Here is a 15982-nt window from a genome sequence, read left to right on the forward strand (position 1 = left end):
GACACGCCATCGAACTCCAGATCTGGCACCCTATCACGACTAAAACGCCGAAGGAGGAAACCATACCTGCCATCCACGAACCACGAGCCCAGCACATGCTCCGTCTTCCAGATGTCGTCGATGCAGACCACAATCTGCATCCGCTCCTTGACTACCTCCCAAGCTCCGCGCCGACGCTGAAGCAAACGCTGTCGCAACGGCGGAGCCCGAGGACACAGGTCCACCACGAGGATGCCGACGCCGCCACGCCATCCTTGCTTGAACAGACTGGTTTCCAAATCCATCCCCAACCATAGGACTGATGGCCTCGTCGGGGAAGGATCCAAAGAATCTTTATTCAGCGTTGTCATCGTTGCCGCCGAAGCAACAATGAACAACCTAAAAACCTAGACTACGAGGGAGTAAAAAGTAATCCACGCGCGTGGATCCGGCGACCCCCCTCACCACCGACGACCGGGGTCGCCGACGGAGGGGAGCCACTGGAGAACGGCGTTGGAAGATCGGCCTCCCTGGCGGCGGCTAGGGTTCCAGCCGCACGGACGAGAGGAAAACCCCTACAAGTTTGGAACCTCAATGTCCGCCTAGTTTCAATAATGTCTTGTATCATTCAAAAAAAAAATCAACCTGTATCAACAAATGTTCCACGTATATATGAAAAACGTACAATAAGCATTGAAAAAAGTAGACACGTGCTGAAAAAGGAAAGAAAACCGATGAAGAAACAAACCAGAGAAAATCAATGAGAGGAGCACATAAACCACCCAAAAAACAAAGCAAAAAACCTTTCAAAAACCCCGCACAAAAAACGGTTTTTTATCATTTATGTCACTTCTTGTGTCTCATTACTCAGTTTTGCCACTCAGAACGTCAATTGCTCAAAAATGTCATCGCTTCTTTAGGCGCTTACTCAAAAATGCCATTGGCCACCATCACTGTCAGCTCAAAACTCCTTGTGATTTACCTGTCCCTATTAATGTCCCTATTAATGTGATTGTATAAATAAATATTTATCAAATTCTGTTTGTGATTTGCCTTATATTTTGATGAGAAGTTTAGATTGAAGTGGAACTAGTTCAAAAGGTAAGTAAATTAAGGTGACTGGTTATCATACAAGAAGGTTGGACGAAGGGGTGCTTGAAAGAAAAATGAAACATGGAACCTTACGCTCTTTTTAATTATACTAGAACAATGCCCATGCGTTGCAACGTGATATAAATATTGTAATATGTTAGCTTGTGATTTACCTATCAATAATAATGCGATTGTGTAAATAAATGTCCATCAAATTCTGACCGTGAATTACCTTATATTTTGATTAGAAGTTTGGTAAGTAAATTAAAGTGAAATTGGTTCAGAATGTAAGTAAATTAAGGTGATTGGTTATCATATACATGAAAGGTTGTACAAATGGGTGGTGGGAAGAAAGGTGAAATGTGAACCTTACGTTCTTTTTAAATAGTAGTAGTATAGATGTAGATATAGATAGATTATAGAGAGTTCCTCAAAAAAAATCAAGAAAGTATAGTTTTCTCCCTAAAACCCTTCTGATGGATCAATATCCCCTGAACTCTAAGACCGGATCATTTACACCTTGAACTTATACAAAAACTGGATCAATGTGGCCCTCGGCAGTTTTGGGAAGAACTAAAGGTGGTTTCATTGTAATGATGTTGACTGAGCACGCTGAGTTAGCCAAAAGTGTTTCAGGTTGTTTCAGGCTGCTTCTTCGTCTAAGGAAAGTTATCGTTGTTGCTTCCTCATCGCCCCTTCGTCGTCATCGCGGGGAAGGAAGGATCCTCCGTCTTTGATGTTGCCTCCTCCGCTGTGTTGCCATCTCATCCGTTGGACTTGGCTGAAGAATTGCATCTTGCATCTAAGCAAAGGCATTGATAAAAAAAGCAAAATAATAACCAAGAAACCCAGATAGCATTTACCTAAGTATCACCTGCACATTAAGATGGGGGAATGCATGCAACGCTACATACTCCCTTTGTGTTGTTGCAAGAGAACCAAGACCAGTTAGATACCAGGTGCTTTGAGGTTGCAGTTTCCCCAGAACATTAGTCTCGCTGCTGCAAAGACGCCATAAAAAGAATAATAAGACGACTGAAAGTACAGGATTCAGTTAACAAATGTACAGTATAAAACAATAGATGAACAATCAAGTATAGATTTCCTAAAATCAAGCAATGTTAGCATAGAATATGAGTTGAACCTATCAGCCTAACAGCTAAAACCTACAAAAATAAATATGCCCATGATTACGACAAAGCCTGTTAAGATAAGAGATGTTTAGTTGGAATGTAGCTTAAATTCATCCAATAATGCAATAGGCTGCTATAGTTGTCACTTTATCAGCATCAAGAAATTAGGAAGCTACAATGAGTTGCAGAGCAAACATTGCATGCATGTCCAACTGTTCAATTTAACTGTGATTGGAAAAAATAAAAACTGTGTTGTTTGCAAAACGTAACCATTGATACAAAAAATACAGAAAATCTCATTTAGTGTTAACACTATATGCAAGCATGGTAGGAGCAGAGTGAAGTCTTAATGAGCAAACAACATCAGCGACAGTATTAACTTTCAGAGTGACATAATCTTAGAAAATGAGAATTCACAATAATAAATCCATTTGCAAAGAACTAGCAGCAAGGTTCCAATAAAACCAAGTTCATCAAACGCTAGTTCAAATGCATCCAAAACGTGGTTTTATCAGTGCAAGCCAGCTAACAATCAAATAGCAAAGATATCGTGAACATCAGATTGCCAGCTAGAATCGGATGAATTCCCAACATAAAACGGATAACTGCTCCAATGGGATCACGCGTAGCATTAGGCATATGGTAACGGACTCTACCAACAAGCCATCCACACTCTGACTCGGCATCTTCATTTGAACCGACAGTCTTCCTATTAGTATTACTTGAGTGTGCAGCTAAAAAGCAAAGAAATGGGTACATAAGTGCAGCTCTCAGAATACTCTAGGGAGCAGCCCGGTGCACGTAGCTACTGCTTGCGCAGGGTCCGGGGAAGGGTCCGACCACTTTGGTCTCAGAATACTTTCCTGAGAGTAAAAAAATCTGCACACTTAATACACAACTAAACGAGGAATACAGTAGAGCTACCTGAACCAGGCCGAGGGAATGACAAAATTGCGACCTATCCTTTAAAAATCTAGTTATATCCATGTGCTGGTAGAACAACATCATACCATCCTGAACACATCAACCATAATTTGGTCAGGCAATTGGATCGGGGAACGAGAGCGCGCCATTTCTTATTATGTTTACTACAGAGCATGCCATCCATAAAAAAGTGTATGTCTTTCATGCAATCATGCCTATCCACGGTTCCAACGCACACCATTACATGTGCATCCCTTGATACAGCCACAAGAGACTCCTCATAGGAACTGTATAGCTGAGCTCTGCATTCCTCAAAAAGCAAAAGCTCAAAAACTCTAATGTACTCACAGATTCAAAGCTTCCAGGAACAAACTGAAGTTCAGACTCTTCTGCTTAGATGAACATAAAATGCGCTTTGTCAAATTAAGGGCACAAGCGCAAACAGTGGTCTTTCCATCGATAATGAAATAGTGAAGACACAATCATCAGGTACAAGACATGCAATCAAATAAGTTAGTGCCAGAGTATCAAGACGAAACAGACTAAACTCTACTTTGAGCAAACTATAACAACTTTGAATACAGAGCACAAAGCAGCGAGCTGTATAATTTTTCAGATTAAGCAAGCACATCAAACACGATTCGTTTTCTCATCATAGATTATATAATTTTCCAGATTAAGCATTGTGTTACTGCTATGGTGTTACTTAAAACTAAAGAGATCCAAAAGAAACATGGATAATGTATGAGAATTAACCTGGATTGTGCCAGAACTTATCACTTGTCACTTCCTGTAGAAGTGGTTCAATAGATGTGTCATGATACTGTGTATTAGTTACTGAAGCTTGTCTCTTGGAAACAAAGAGACCTCCTGTTGGCTCGTTTCTGATCTGCAGTGCTCAGTCCTGTTACATCTGCTCTCTGATAAGAGACTGGTCAGACCATCATCTGTTTGACAACACCATTGTATTCATCATTTTGGTCACTCGGGCCGGCACTTCATTCTGAACCCATCATTTCAAATTGCCGCTGGTCCCTGATGACCAGCTGGTTTTGTGTTTCTGCATCTCCTTCACCAGCACCACGAGACTCTCCTGGGGTGTTGATGTAGTCATTATGCCAGCTTGCTTTGCGTCCTCATCATTAATTACCACAGTTTGCCTGGCTCGCTTTTTACCCAGCATTGCTACTTCGTATTCATCCAACTTAAATCTCTTTGGAGGGTTGTCCGCAAGCTTCAAAGCATAATTGGCTTCTACTCCTCTAATATCCTTTGATCTATTTTGCAGGTAAAGTATCCCCAGGTTGATTTCCTTCGCATTTCAAAGTTTTGATGGTTACTTGTTCTGCCAGACACAATGTTTTGATTGCAGCCAGCATATTCTTCAGTAAGATGCAAAGATCTGAAAACCTTACACTTCAGTCATAAATTGATCGTTATCACACGATAATATGTTATACTCCTTGCGTAAGAGATACATAAAGTAATCAAAGACAGGGCATACTAAAATGAAAAGGAGCCAAAATGTTTGATTGCTGACACTATATTCTCCAGTGACTCTCCTTACACAGAAATTCATATTAAGCATGATCAGGGTTCATAACATATTACTGGCATTAAAAAGAAGGGTGGATTGCTCATAATTTGGGCATTGTTCCTCACCCTCACCTTCAGTCTGAAATTAAGCTAGAGAATTATAAACTATATATTGATCTGAAAGGTATGAGACAGATATTTTGGTCAAACTTGATCATGACCACAACAATCTGACATTATGCAGAACGGAAAGTGAGCAATCTGAAAATGGTTCATACCACCCCTTGACCGTGGTGAAATCCAACTCAGTCCCCAGTACACGCCGCCCCCCGCTTGCGCAGGGTCCGGGGAAGGGTCCGACCACTTTGGGTCTATTGTACGCAGTCTTTCCCTACATTTCTGCAGGAGGGCCTCCAGTTTCTTGTTTGCCTATGGCAGCAAAACATGGTCGCAGGGAAGTGTCTCCCCATAGGTACAGGAGAAACAGAGGACAAATCATTATATAATTCTTTCTTACCCTTAATTCGATGATTCAGTCACCCTGTGTGAAGGGGTTACAGCTAAACATAGATACCCTAACTGATTTAGTCTCGCTAGCAGTGAAAATGTGATTAATTTAATCTACTCTATAAGTTGTGTTTAACTCGATGTCCTAAAACTCGGGTCCCCTCTCTCCAAGACATTTTTCTTCAAAATTCTTTTGGAGCACCCACGCAAAGCAACAGTATACAATGCCAACATTTTTTGCTGGGATTCAACTGGACATGACACTCAATTTCTGTATTTTCTTGATATTTATACAACTTTAATCTCCTTTTTTGCCAAACATGCCCTTAATCGGCAAGGGAAATGAATCCTAGTCTTAGCAATGGCCGCCAGCCATTACTGCCTCATTGGGGCGGACAGCCTGGGTCGCTTGCAGTATAGTTATAGCCCCACATTAGGATACCTGGGTTGACGTGTTTATAACTAGTCATAAATACCTAGACTTATATGTATGTGTTTTTGACTTACTCTCCTTCCTATTGAAGAGATTTTTGCAGCAAAGAAACTGTAAATATTTCCGTATAAGTAACACACTTGCCTTTGCATCCTCGAAGTAGAGCATGAAGCTTTATATCTTCAGTTCGATGAATCCGCTGCAGAATGGAAGAGCACCCACTGTAAAGTTATGCTCACCTAACATAAAGAATGTGACTTCCTATTCTCTACCAATTTTTCTTAATCTGCAAATCTTATTAGTAATTACCTGCTGGCAATCTGATAATTACGTGTTAAACCACTCTCCTTGCTTATATGACACAAGCTCGGGTGAGGTCTGACCAATTAAGCATTTGACACATGATTAGAAAATTATGAAAGCAAATTGCACATTGCAGTACTGTTCTATAAAAGTAACATGTATATATTCCATGGATAAGCCTACTTGATCCATGCAAAACAGAGCTCCACATCAGGAATAAAGTTCAAGGTCCACTAACACAATGGTCCCTTGGTGCACGAAACAAGAAACATAATTCAGCCAAGTCATGTTACAGGGTTTCTGCTTGCAATGCGCCATCTTTCAAAGTTCCACTGTAACCTGAACACAGTAACCTGAAATCTGCTCAAGTTCGACGTGCCTACTACCAGGCACGTCTAGTGAATCTAGTGAGTATGATTTACAGGCCAACTGTCAAATATCTGTGTATCTCAGTCTCATAGCAGCCACTTCATCCTTCATTGCCTGACAGTATTTTTCTGCAGCTTCTACTTCCTTCTCCAAGCTGGCTAGATTGATTCCTTCACTCAATTCATTATGCACAGATGCACTATGATCTTGCTTATTTCCATCCAAATGCCTCTCCATTGTTAGTATATTGTGTTTCAGCTTACTCAAATGGTTTGAAAGTGATTTAACACCTTCCGATTCTTGTGCTTTAGTCCGGGCATACTCAAGCCTTGCCCTGGAATTCTGAAGCCTTCTAAGTCGGGTCTGTGGCTCCTTCAGACGGGCAATGAAGTGCTTCACATTGAACCCATTTTGTTCCAATTCCCGAGCTTTTTTCAGCAAATATGCAACTTCCAGAGCATCAGTGTCACATGATGTCTTGAGCACCTCCCTTGCCAAGCCAACCAATAATAACCACATCCCACTGCAGGCCAGATCTCGTAGAGCGTCATCGTTGTTCACCAACCCTCTGTAATGTGGTCTCTGGGGAATGAGCTCAAAGAACACAGGGTACTCTCTCATGGCTGCTTCAGCATAAGGGTCATTGTTGCTATTCTTCAGTGATTCTTGCTTTCTTCCACCCACTTCATCTTCATCAGAGCTTTCCTCCCATTGTGAGAAAAGCCCAGAGCGCACAAACTCTTCTAGCTCCAGGACAAGTTGCCTATCATGATCTTCAGGATCAAGGAAACTCTCTTCCTGATCATCATCGAGGTTTATTACTTCACATTTCTCACCATGTGATTCAAGAACAACACATTCATCGTCACTCTCAAGCTGTGCAACACGTTTATTAATGTGAGAATTTGGATCTTTTTGGAGGCCACAGTACTTCCGGCCTTCAAGCCCATCATCACATGCCTGGAGACCTTCATGGCCACCAAACACCTTGTTTCTCTTATTCCAGTCACCATTTCCAGAGAGTTTATCTAACCTTTTCTTCTTCTCAATTTTTCCTTTCACCGCAGTTGCACTGCAGTCTGTATCACTTGAACTAAGGTCTAGGACAACCACCTCCGTTTCGTTCTCCTGAGGTAGCAGATCTTCTACGCTGCATTTTCTGCTATCTGGCATGGTACTTTCTCTACATTTATCACCTGCCGTATCTGCAACATTTCTGTTAGGTGAATTCGGTGGAGATGAACTAGCACTGTTTTCCTGGTGTGCAATTTCTGACCTACCATATTGCTCAGCATCCTGGTGCCCCACAAAGTGCCCATTCAACCATGCAAGATATTCCTTGCTGGCCACCCCGCGTCTGCAGATACCAGGTATCCACACCTCGATTCCCTTGGAGTCAAACCCATGGACAATAGGAAAAGGAACGTCCTGATCATAACCGAGCTGCCTTGCGACAATGTGGGGATTGTACATTGTCGAGTTATACATGCCATCACCGCACAATCCAGTCAACGCCGCTTGCCTTATAATTGCAAGGTAATCCTCCAACCACTCGGGCTTATGCTTACCTCTAGAGCTCACCAAGACGGTTTCCTTGCTGAACCACTCAGGTTCAGTCCAGTTGAGAGAGTTGTGCAGGTAAGGCCTCCACTCGAAGCAATTATCCTCTTTCTGCAAAACCCGTAAAGACTCCTCATGTGTGGTCTTCCTCCTCCTCCGAGCCCAAAAGAGCACGCGGACTTTCGAGACAGGGAACTCTGGTGCTCTCAGCTCTGGCGGCCGCAGGCGGTCGTAGCGCTCCCACATCCACGCCTGCAGCAGCCAGAGCGGCGCCCAAACGTCCTCGCGGCCACCCGCCACCCCGGAAGTAACAATCCTGTCCATCTCCGCATAGAGATTAGCCACCAACGCCGGGCCGAGGGCAATGCGCTCGCCAAGACAAAGCCGGGCGGCGAGTGCAAAGAGGCACTCCGGTAGCTCCCAGCCCTTGCGCCGTAGGCGTGGGGTGACAAAGAAGGCCAGCCAGTAGGCGAGGAACCCGAGGTGGCGCAGCTCGTCGTCCTCCCCGGGCCGGATTCTGCTGTCGAACCACTCGAGCCAGAGCTCCGCGGACACCCGCCGGGCTTTACGGGCGCACGGGTGGAGCTCCCTGATCTTCTCCTTCTCCACCACCAGACGGATGCGGAGGTCCTCCTCGGCGGGAGTGAGGGGCCGGTCCAAGGGGGCGCCGGAGGGGGGCAGGCCGGCGAGGAGGAGCGTGTCCTCGAGCGAGAAGGTGGCGGGCCCGGCGGCGAGGCGGAAGGTGTGGGAGCCCGGATGCCAGAGGGAGAGGAGCGCGGAGAGGGCGTGGCGGTCGGGGATGACGGCGGCCGTGGAGGCGGCGACGGCGTCGGAGATGGCGGCGGAGCGGAGGGCGGGAGCGAACCCGGGGTCGGAGAGGGCCGCGGTGACCCAGGCGGACCAGCGCGCGCAGGGCGAGAGGTGGCGGAAGGAGAGCGGCGGGACGGGCCGGGGCGGGGAGGAGGGGCTGCTGGGCTGCGGGGTTGGGGCGTGTGGGGGGAGATGGATGGGGAGGAAGGAGGGGACTTGGACGCCGCCGTGGCGGCTGTCGCAGCCGTCGGGTGCGGGCATCCTGTGGCCGCACGTGAGGGGGACGGGGAAATCTTGAGGTTCGTTCGGGGGTTTCGGGAGAACAAAACAACTCATGCGTATTTCAAAACTTAATCCAAATTAGTCTTTTTTTTTTTGCTGTTCATCAAACATCACACCTAACGACAACTATAAGCACTAGAGCGAATCGAAGAGGCGCCGCGTCCCTTTGTCACCGTAGCCGAGACAAACCTTATTGTAGAAGAAATCGTTATGCTAAGCCCCAAAGGACCAACGCTTAGAACAGCACATTCCACTGATGAATGGAAGCGTAAATCAAAAGAACCCAATCCGAAGACACAAAGAAACAGACGAACGAAGACTGGATCTACAACAAAATTGAAATTCCTAAACATTTTCTGAAAACATGTACATAACAAAAATTGAAAACGAGTATGTTTTTTAAAATTATTGAACATGTTTTAAAACACGAACATTTTTTCAAATTGTGAACAAAATTTGAAAACATGAACATTTTATGAGATTTCTAAAAAAGACTTTTTGAAATACGAACATTCTTTGAAATTCTGAAGAATTTTTTTGAAAACAAGAACATTTTTTTGAAATTACTGAACATTTTGCAAAATAGGAACATTTTTTAAATTGCGAGTAATTTGAAAATAAGAACATTTTATGAAATGCCACCTCGGTAATTTAAACTATCGGCGGTGAAAAAAGTAACTTTTTTTTGAAATTTCGAACTTGGTTATCTTTTTTATAAAATTAAATATATTTGAAAAAACAAACATTTTCAAAATTTGATAACAAACTTTTCAAAACACGATTTTTTTTTGCGAAACCTAACATTTTTGTAAAACGTGAACAATTTTTAAACAAAATAAATATTTTCTGACATTGTGAATATTTTCGAAAATAAAAACATTTTCTAAAGTTGCTAAACATTTTTTTTTGCAACACAAACATTTTTCTGAAATTGTAACAAATTTTGAAAAGACGAACATATTTTGACATTCCTGTACATTTTCTGAAACATGAACATCTTATGAATAAAATTCTGAACAGATTTTTAGAAAGAGAACATTTTTTGAAATTCCTAAACATTTTATGAAAACATGAACATAACAAAAATTGAAAATGAGGAAGTTTTTTTGAAATTACTGAACATTTTGCAAAACACAAACAATTGTTGAAAATGTGAAGAAATTTTGAAAGCAAGAACTTTTTATGAAATTTCTAAAAAATGACTTTTTGAAACACGGACATTTTTTGAAATTCCGAACACATTTTGAAAAGGAGAACAATTGTTTGAAATTACTGAACATTTTGCCAAACATAAACATTTTTTGAAAATGTGAACAAAATTTGAAAACAAGAACATTTTATGAAATTTCTAAAAAGGTTTTTTAAACACGACCATTTTTTGAAATTCTGAAAGAAACTTGAAAACGAGAACTTTTTTTAAATTACTGAACAATTTTCGAAACGCAGACATTTTTTTAAAATTGTGAACAAAATTTCAAAAGGACATTTGATGAAATTAAAAAAAAGACTTCTTCAAACACGAACATTTTCTGAAATTCTGAACAAAATTTTAAAACGAGAACATTTTTCTGAAATTACTGAACATTTTTTAAAACACAATTTTGTTTAAAAAAATCTAAACAAAATTTGAAAAAAAATATTTTATTAAATTTATAAAAAGAGTTTTTGAAACACGAACATTTTTTGATATTCTGAACAAAATTTGAAATGAGAACATTTTGTTATATTTCTGTTTTTTTTAATTTAGGAGCAAATTTTGAGAATGAGAACATGTTATAAAATTCTAAATAAATATTTGAAGCTTTCAAATAAACGAAACATGAGAAATAAAAAAAGAAAGTGCTAAGAAAAGAAAAGAAGACAGAAAAGCAAAAATTAAAATGCAAAAAAAAAGAAACAGAAAAAGAAAGACAAAAGGAAAAGGGGAAATAGAAAAGCCAGTTTAGGAACCTTCTAGAAGGTTCCCAAAATGAGGAAAAAAACGGCTGAAAACCACCTAGAAGATTCCCCAAAACCGGAATCGCTCAATTGTTTGAACAGGCCGGCCCTTTCGAACACTCCTCGATGTGCCCCTGTGCGTTGCCTAGACTACTTGCCGCAACGAGCGGCAAATAGAAATTTCCCACCCGAACATCAACCGCCAACCGATGAAGAGAAATATAGATTGAAAGGATCCAATGTAAAGATACACGAACGAAGACTGGATTCACGAAAATCTGTTGAAGACCAACACCGATAGAATACCACGTGATCTATCAGGGAGACACCCCAACACGCCCTTTGACAACACTAGACATGCTGTTAGGACGTGATCGAGATGAGGAGGATTATATTTCATCTTCAGGTAGCCGTCACCGCCTCGTCTTTCTAAGCAGGACACCAATCCAAATCGACCTAAAAAACTAAAAAGCAGAAAAGGAAACCATCCGCCGGCAAGGGTCGAGATCCACCGCACCTCCGTGGCCCTGATAACACCAGACGAGGCGGATCGACGGCGGTGCCGACGACGGGAGGCAAAGAAATCCGGGTTTCCCCGGCAGTTGCGAGAGAGGCCAAGGGGTACGCTGCTCTTGATAGTACTGTCAATTCTCGCAATTCTTATTAATGATGAAAAGCCAGAGGTCTGGTCGGTTGCTAAAATAAAACAAATATGGACACGGAATTTTTGGTCAACTTGAGAATTTTAACCTGAGGAATCATGCTCTAGTATAAATTAGGTATAAAGAATTGCTGGGCGTTTCTGCACCCGAACGAGGTCCAGTGCTCCCTTGTCGTTGAGCTTGTTGCTCTGCTGGTGTTCCATGTAGTCCCTGTACTTGACCCCCCTGAACTCGAGGCCGAGACCCAGGGGTGGCACGGCCAGCTCCGGCACTGGCTCGACGACGGCGTCCAGGCACGGCCCGATGAGGCTCACGCACGACATCCTCGCCTGCTCGCGGTCGACCAATGCGCGGTGGAGCACGCCCTTATACCTTCCATTGCTCACAATCTGCATGCGCCGATGGATGGACGTGTAAGAGCAACGCATGAACCAACATGCAGACTCAGATTTTTCTTGACATCTTCTCATAATAAGATCCAATAAGGAGGAGAGAGTCACCTCCAGCTGATCGCCGGCGATGACGAAGAATGCGCCGGGGATGGGCTTGGCGAGGAGCCACCGGCCGTCGTGCTTGACCTGGAGGCCATCGACGCCGTTCTGGCAGAGCAGAGTGAGGAGGCCGTGGTCAGAGTGAGCCGGCAGCCCGACAGCCCCATCGTCGTCGTCGCCCGGGCCGGCAGCGCACGGCGGGTAATGGTTGCCGACGAGGATCTGGAAGCAGGACCCCAGGTCGAGGCGCTCAGCGACGCGGCCGGCGTGGAGCCCCAGGCTCTCGGAGATGGCCGCCGTGAGGTCCAGCAGCAGGGCCCTGGTGCGCGCCGCGTACTCCGCGGCCACGCCCCGCAGGGCGTCGGGCTTGGCGGGGCAGTGGAGCTCGGGGTGCGCGAACATCTTGACGTAGTCCCGCCAGTACCTGGCGCCGTCGACGGCGGAGTTGAAGCCCGTGCCGACGCGCACGGGGTCCATGGGGCCGGCGTCCATGAACTCCGCCTTTTCCTCCGGTGGTAGGCCGAACAGCTCCCTGCACGCGTCCATCATCGCGCTCTGGAGAGCCTCGGGCACCCCATGGTTGGTCACCTTCATCATGGATTTATCATTTTATCCAGACTTGAGAATCGATCTATGCATGCGTTTAGCGTTTGGGTCGTACACAAGTAATAATAGTGCAATCGTACCATGAAGAAGCCCCAGTGTTGGCACGCCCGGCCGAGGTGCCGGATCGCCTGCGACCGTTCGCCGGCGTCGCCGTTGAGGAGGACGGCCAGGTCGACGACGGGGATGCCGTCCTGCTCACTGGAGGCTCCGCTCGGAGGAGAGGCCATGTCCATGATTTGAGTGTGCATAGCAAGTGGTTGCCGGGGAAGATCTGTGGAGGTCACGCAGGTGGTTGCCGTGGCTCAGTTTGCTGTCTGTACGTCGTGGTACATGGTTCCGTGCGGGACATGGCAAGTTCACCTCGTTTGGCTCTTCCTCCAGATATTTTTCGGGTTATCAGTTATCGCTACCGTTGACGGCACTTGTGATGTCAAGTGAAGACGAGCACAAAGCCTCTTTCCACGCCGAGATGGAAAGCAATATAGCATACGTAATTTGCGCCATTGATTGTTCTGGACTTCCAGGAACTTGATGTCACCCTCCAAAGAAATTCATGTACTACGATAGTATATATCTATGATGAGTTTCAAAACAACTGAAGTAATTGCAAGGAATCAAATGGTGGATCCCAATTAATTTGATGTCGGTTTCAATCTCTTTTTAGTCCATATATAAGAGAAGCGAGACCGGCGGATGATCTAGATAGCTGCAAGCAAGCGGCTCAGAGATGAATAGTTTGTAGTATGATAGGATGCACTCCTATAACTTTGGCATGGTAGGCTTAAGAGGCATCGGGAGCTTAGAGCTTCTCCAGTCGTTGGTCCCTCAGGAGGCGTTAAAAATCGCCTCTTGGAGGCGTACCGGCGCAAACCGTGTGCTGGGGACGTGATGCCCGCCCAGTCGCGGCACCCACGTTTTTTTTTGAAAATTTAAATTCCGACACAAACACAGCGCAAATTCAACCAAACTTCGACGAGTTCGTACATATTTAAAATATTTTACAAAAAAAAATGCTACTAGGCTGCTCCTCGCCGCTCCTCACCGCCCGCCGCCCTTACAGTTCTAAATGCCGAGGAGGCTGTAGAACCACGTGTAGTCGCCGCCGCCGCCGCCGTCGTCGTCACCTCCTCCGCGGCCGCCATCCCTGTTGCAACCCTCCCCCGGTTGGCGCGGCGGGTTGGACGGTCCGGGGGCGTCCTCGTCGTCGTCGCTGTCGAGGATCACGACGCCGTGCTCGTCCTCACGCCCACGTTTGTGGGCGGCTATCTCCTTCAGGGCCCGGCGCTGTCCACCGTAGGGCGTCCTCGTCGGAGAAGCCACGCCGGGCTATCTCCTTGTACTCCGCGGGGAGGCCGGGCTCCGGCTTCGGCCTGACGAGGACGGGGCGGCCAGAGGCGGGGGTGGAGTCGTCGATGCGGACGCCAGAGCTGCGGGTGCGCGCGCTGACAGGCGTGTCCTGGGGCTCCGGCTTGACGAGGCGGAGGCAGGGAGTCGGACGAGCGGCCGGACGAGGAGGAGGACTTCCCTGGGTCCATGCGCCTCGGCGTCCACGAGCTCCCACGCCGGTGAGAGATGGACGGGGGAGCGGGGTACTCCAGCCTCGGCGTGTTGCCGCCCTCGATGTACTCGAGGACGGCCTCCAGCGTGCGGCCGGGCACGCCCCACCATTGGCGCCAGCCTTCGGAGTTGAGCCTGCCGGAGGGCACGACACCGTTGGTGGCCCCGAACTGCTCGGCGTGGCGGCGGCGGAAGTAGGGCTCCTAGAGCGGGCTGTCGGGGACGTACCGTGGACCTTCCCTCGCCGCCCGCGGCAGAGAGGCGCGGATACGTGCGATCTCCGCACGCCGTGCCGCCCCGGTGGGCGGCGGTGGCACCGGGAACCCGCCGGCGCTGATCCTCCACGACCCGGGCACCCGCATGTCCGGCGGGACCGGGTACTCGGCCTCAAAGAGGAACCGAGTTTCGTCCTCGTGAAGGTGGCGGCGACCGAAGCCGTTCGCCGCCGCGCCGTCGCTTGGGAAGCGCTCGGCCATGCTTTGAACTGGAGACGGCGAGAGGAGAGGGAGGAAAAGGGGAGAAATGGCGCGTTGGCGGTGGAGACTCTGTGCGTGTCACCGGCGCGCTGGCGGGCGAGGGGACGCGCGTCGTCCGGTCTTCACTGCGCCGCCCGTGAGGCATCAATGGAGGAGGCTGACCGGCGCGGCAACGCGCGGCAGATTTGGCATTGATTCGCCGCGGGAAACGAGGCGATGAGGACGACGAAGCGGCGAGAAGAGAGACGAGTCGCTGGCAAGGAGGGCCCGCGGCTGTTTCGCGCCAAAAATAATTCGCCCGGCGCCCCCGAGCGTCCCCCAGCGCGCCGGGTTCGGGTTTGGTCCGCCGGCGTCAATTTTGGCCCGAGCCGGCGAAAAATGGACTTTTGGAGGCGCGACTGGGCCGATTTTTCGACGCCGGCGGCCGAAAAGTCGTCTGGAGGGCCTTGTTGGGGGCGCGGCTGAAAATGCTCTTAGGCATCACAATATCAAAGCAATATGGAACGAGAGAGACGCTTGTGTCTTCCGCCATAAATGTACACCATCAACAATCCTTCTAAATGCAATTGTTGACGAGGCTAAGCTTTGAGTTACCGCGGGTGAAAAACACTAGGGCTTATTGTATTGTGCGAGTAATTGGCATGCCTTTTTTTCTCCATTGAGGGCTTTGTAACAATTTAAAAACTTTTCTCTCCCTTATTTAACAAATGAGGCAAATTTTTTACCTTCATTTCGAAAAATAATAATATCAAAGCAATATTTTCACCAAGCCACTTCATGATTAATCCCTATACCCTATAGACATAGTGATGTACAGTATCAATTACAGCATGTAAGGGCATCTCCAACAGTAACCCACAAAAAATCTTCCGCATCCGTCCGTGGACAGGGAGAATCAATCCGCGGACATGGATGCGGGAGGCAGCCATCTAACACTAACCGCATACATTTCAAACTATTTTTCAGCAAACCGGATGAAATTTATGCAAACACGGGCGGATTTCATACGGACATTATGGATTTCATACAAACATGACGGATTTAACTACATTTTAAACATTCAAAACAAAAAAAAGTGTCCCTAAACCTATCCTACAACGGTGGTGCCTAGCGTCCAAACCGATGTCGTCCTTCTTCTACCGTTTTCATGAACACCGGCGATAAGACCGATGAAGTAAAGGTACATACGGTCTCCGGTGATGAAGTGAAGCCTGTACCGACGCAGACGGGGTCCATCGGGCCGGCGTCCATGTGCTCCTGCTTCTGCTCCGGCGGTAGGCTGAACAGCTCCTTGCAAGCGTCCATCATCTCGCTCGGAGAGCCT

The 15982-nt window shown here is 46.6% G+C and overlaps 2 protein-coding genes across 11 annotated transcripts; both read right to left on the minus strand.

Moving 5' to 3' along the window:
• Positions 1-1471: 1471 nt before the first annotated feature.
• Positions 1472-9603, minus strand: LOC125507839 (uncharacterized). Of its 10 annotated transcripts, XM_087525475.1 has the most exons (6): positions 6091-9603; positions 5914-5982; positions 5749-5803; positions 3885-4530; positions 1935-2072; positions 1472-1852 (listed from the first exon to the last, which is right to left on the minus strand). In XM_087525475.1, the coding sequence occupies exon 1, from the start codon at positions 8980-8982 to the stop codon at positions 6340-6342; it is 2643 nt and encodes an 880-aa protein (XP_087381601.1). In that variant the 5' UTR covers positions 8983-9603; the 3' UTR covers positions 1472-1852; positions 1935-2072; positions 3885-4530; positions 5749-5803; positions 5914-5982; positions 6091-6339. The 10 variants fall into 10 exon arrangements, with proteins under 10 accessions (XP_087381601.1, XP_048528312.2, XP_087381600.1 ...); XM_048672355.2 differs by having other exon boundaries at positions 3885-5803; XM_087525474.1 differs by having other exon boundaries at positions 5914-9603.
• A 1899-nt stretch (positions 9604-11502) lies between these two features.
• Positions 11503-12997, minus strand: LOC125507840 (2-oxoglutarate-dependent dioxygenase 19). Its single transcript, XM_048672361.2, has 3 exons — positions 12706-12997; positions 12029-12607; positions 11503-11917 (listed from the first exon to the last, which is right to left on the minus strand). The coding sequence occupies exons 1-3, from the start codon at positions 12871-12873 to the stop codon at positions 11642-11644; spliced, it is 1023 nt and encodes a 340-aa protein (XP_048528318.2). The 5' UTR covers positions 12874-12997; the 3' UTR covers positions 11503-11641.
• Positions 12998-15982: the final 2985 nt, after the last annotated feature.

This window comes from Triticum urartu, chromosome 5A, assembly GCF_056163025.1.
Source record: "Triticum urartu cultivar PI428250 chromosome 5A, HENAU_Tu73, whole genome shotgun sequence".
Lineage (NCBI taxonomy): Eukaryota > Viridiplantae > Streptophyta > Magnoliopsida > Poales > Poaceae > Triticum > Triticum urartu.

Coding starts and splice junctions, on each gene's coding strand:
- LOC125507840 (XM_048672361.2), bottom strand. CDS start 12,873: ATGCACACTCAAATCATGGACATGGCCTCTCCTCCGAGCGGAGCCTCC. Junction 12,608..12,705: donor AACACTGGGGCTTCTTCATG/GTACGATTGCAC, acceptor TCCATGATGAAG/GTGACCAACCATGGGGTGCC. Junction 11,918..12,028: donor TCGCCGGCGATCAGCTGGAG/GTGACTCTCTCC, acceptor CGGCGCATGCAG/ATTGTGAGCAATGGAAGGTA.
- LOC125507839 (XM_087525475.1), bottom strand. CDS start 8,982: ATGAGTTGTTTTGTTCTCCCGAAACCCCCGAACGAACCTCAAGATTTC.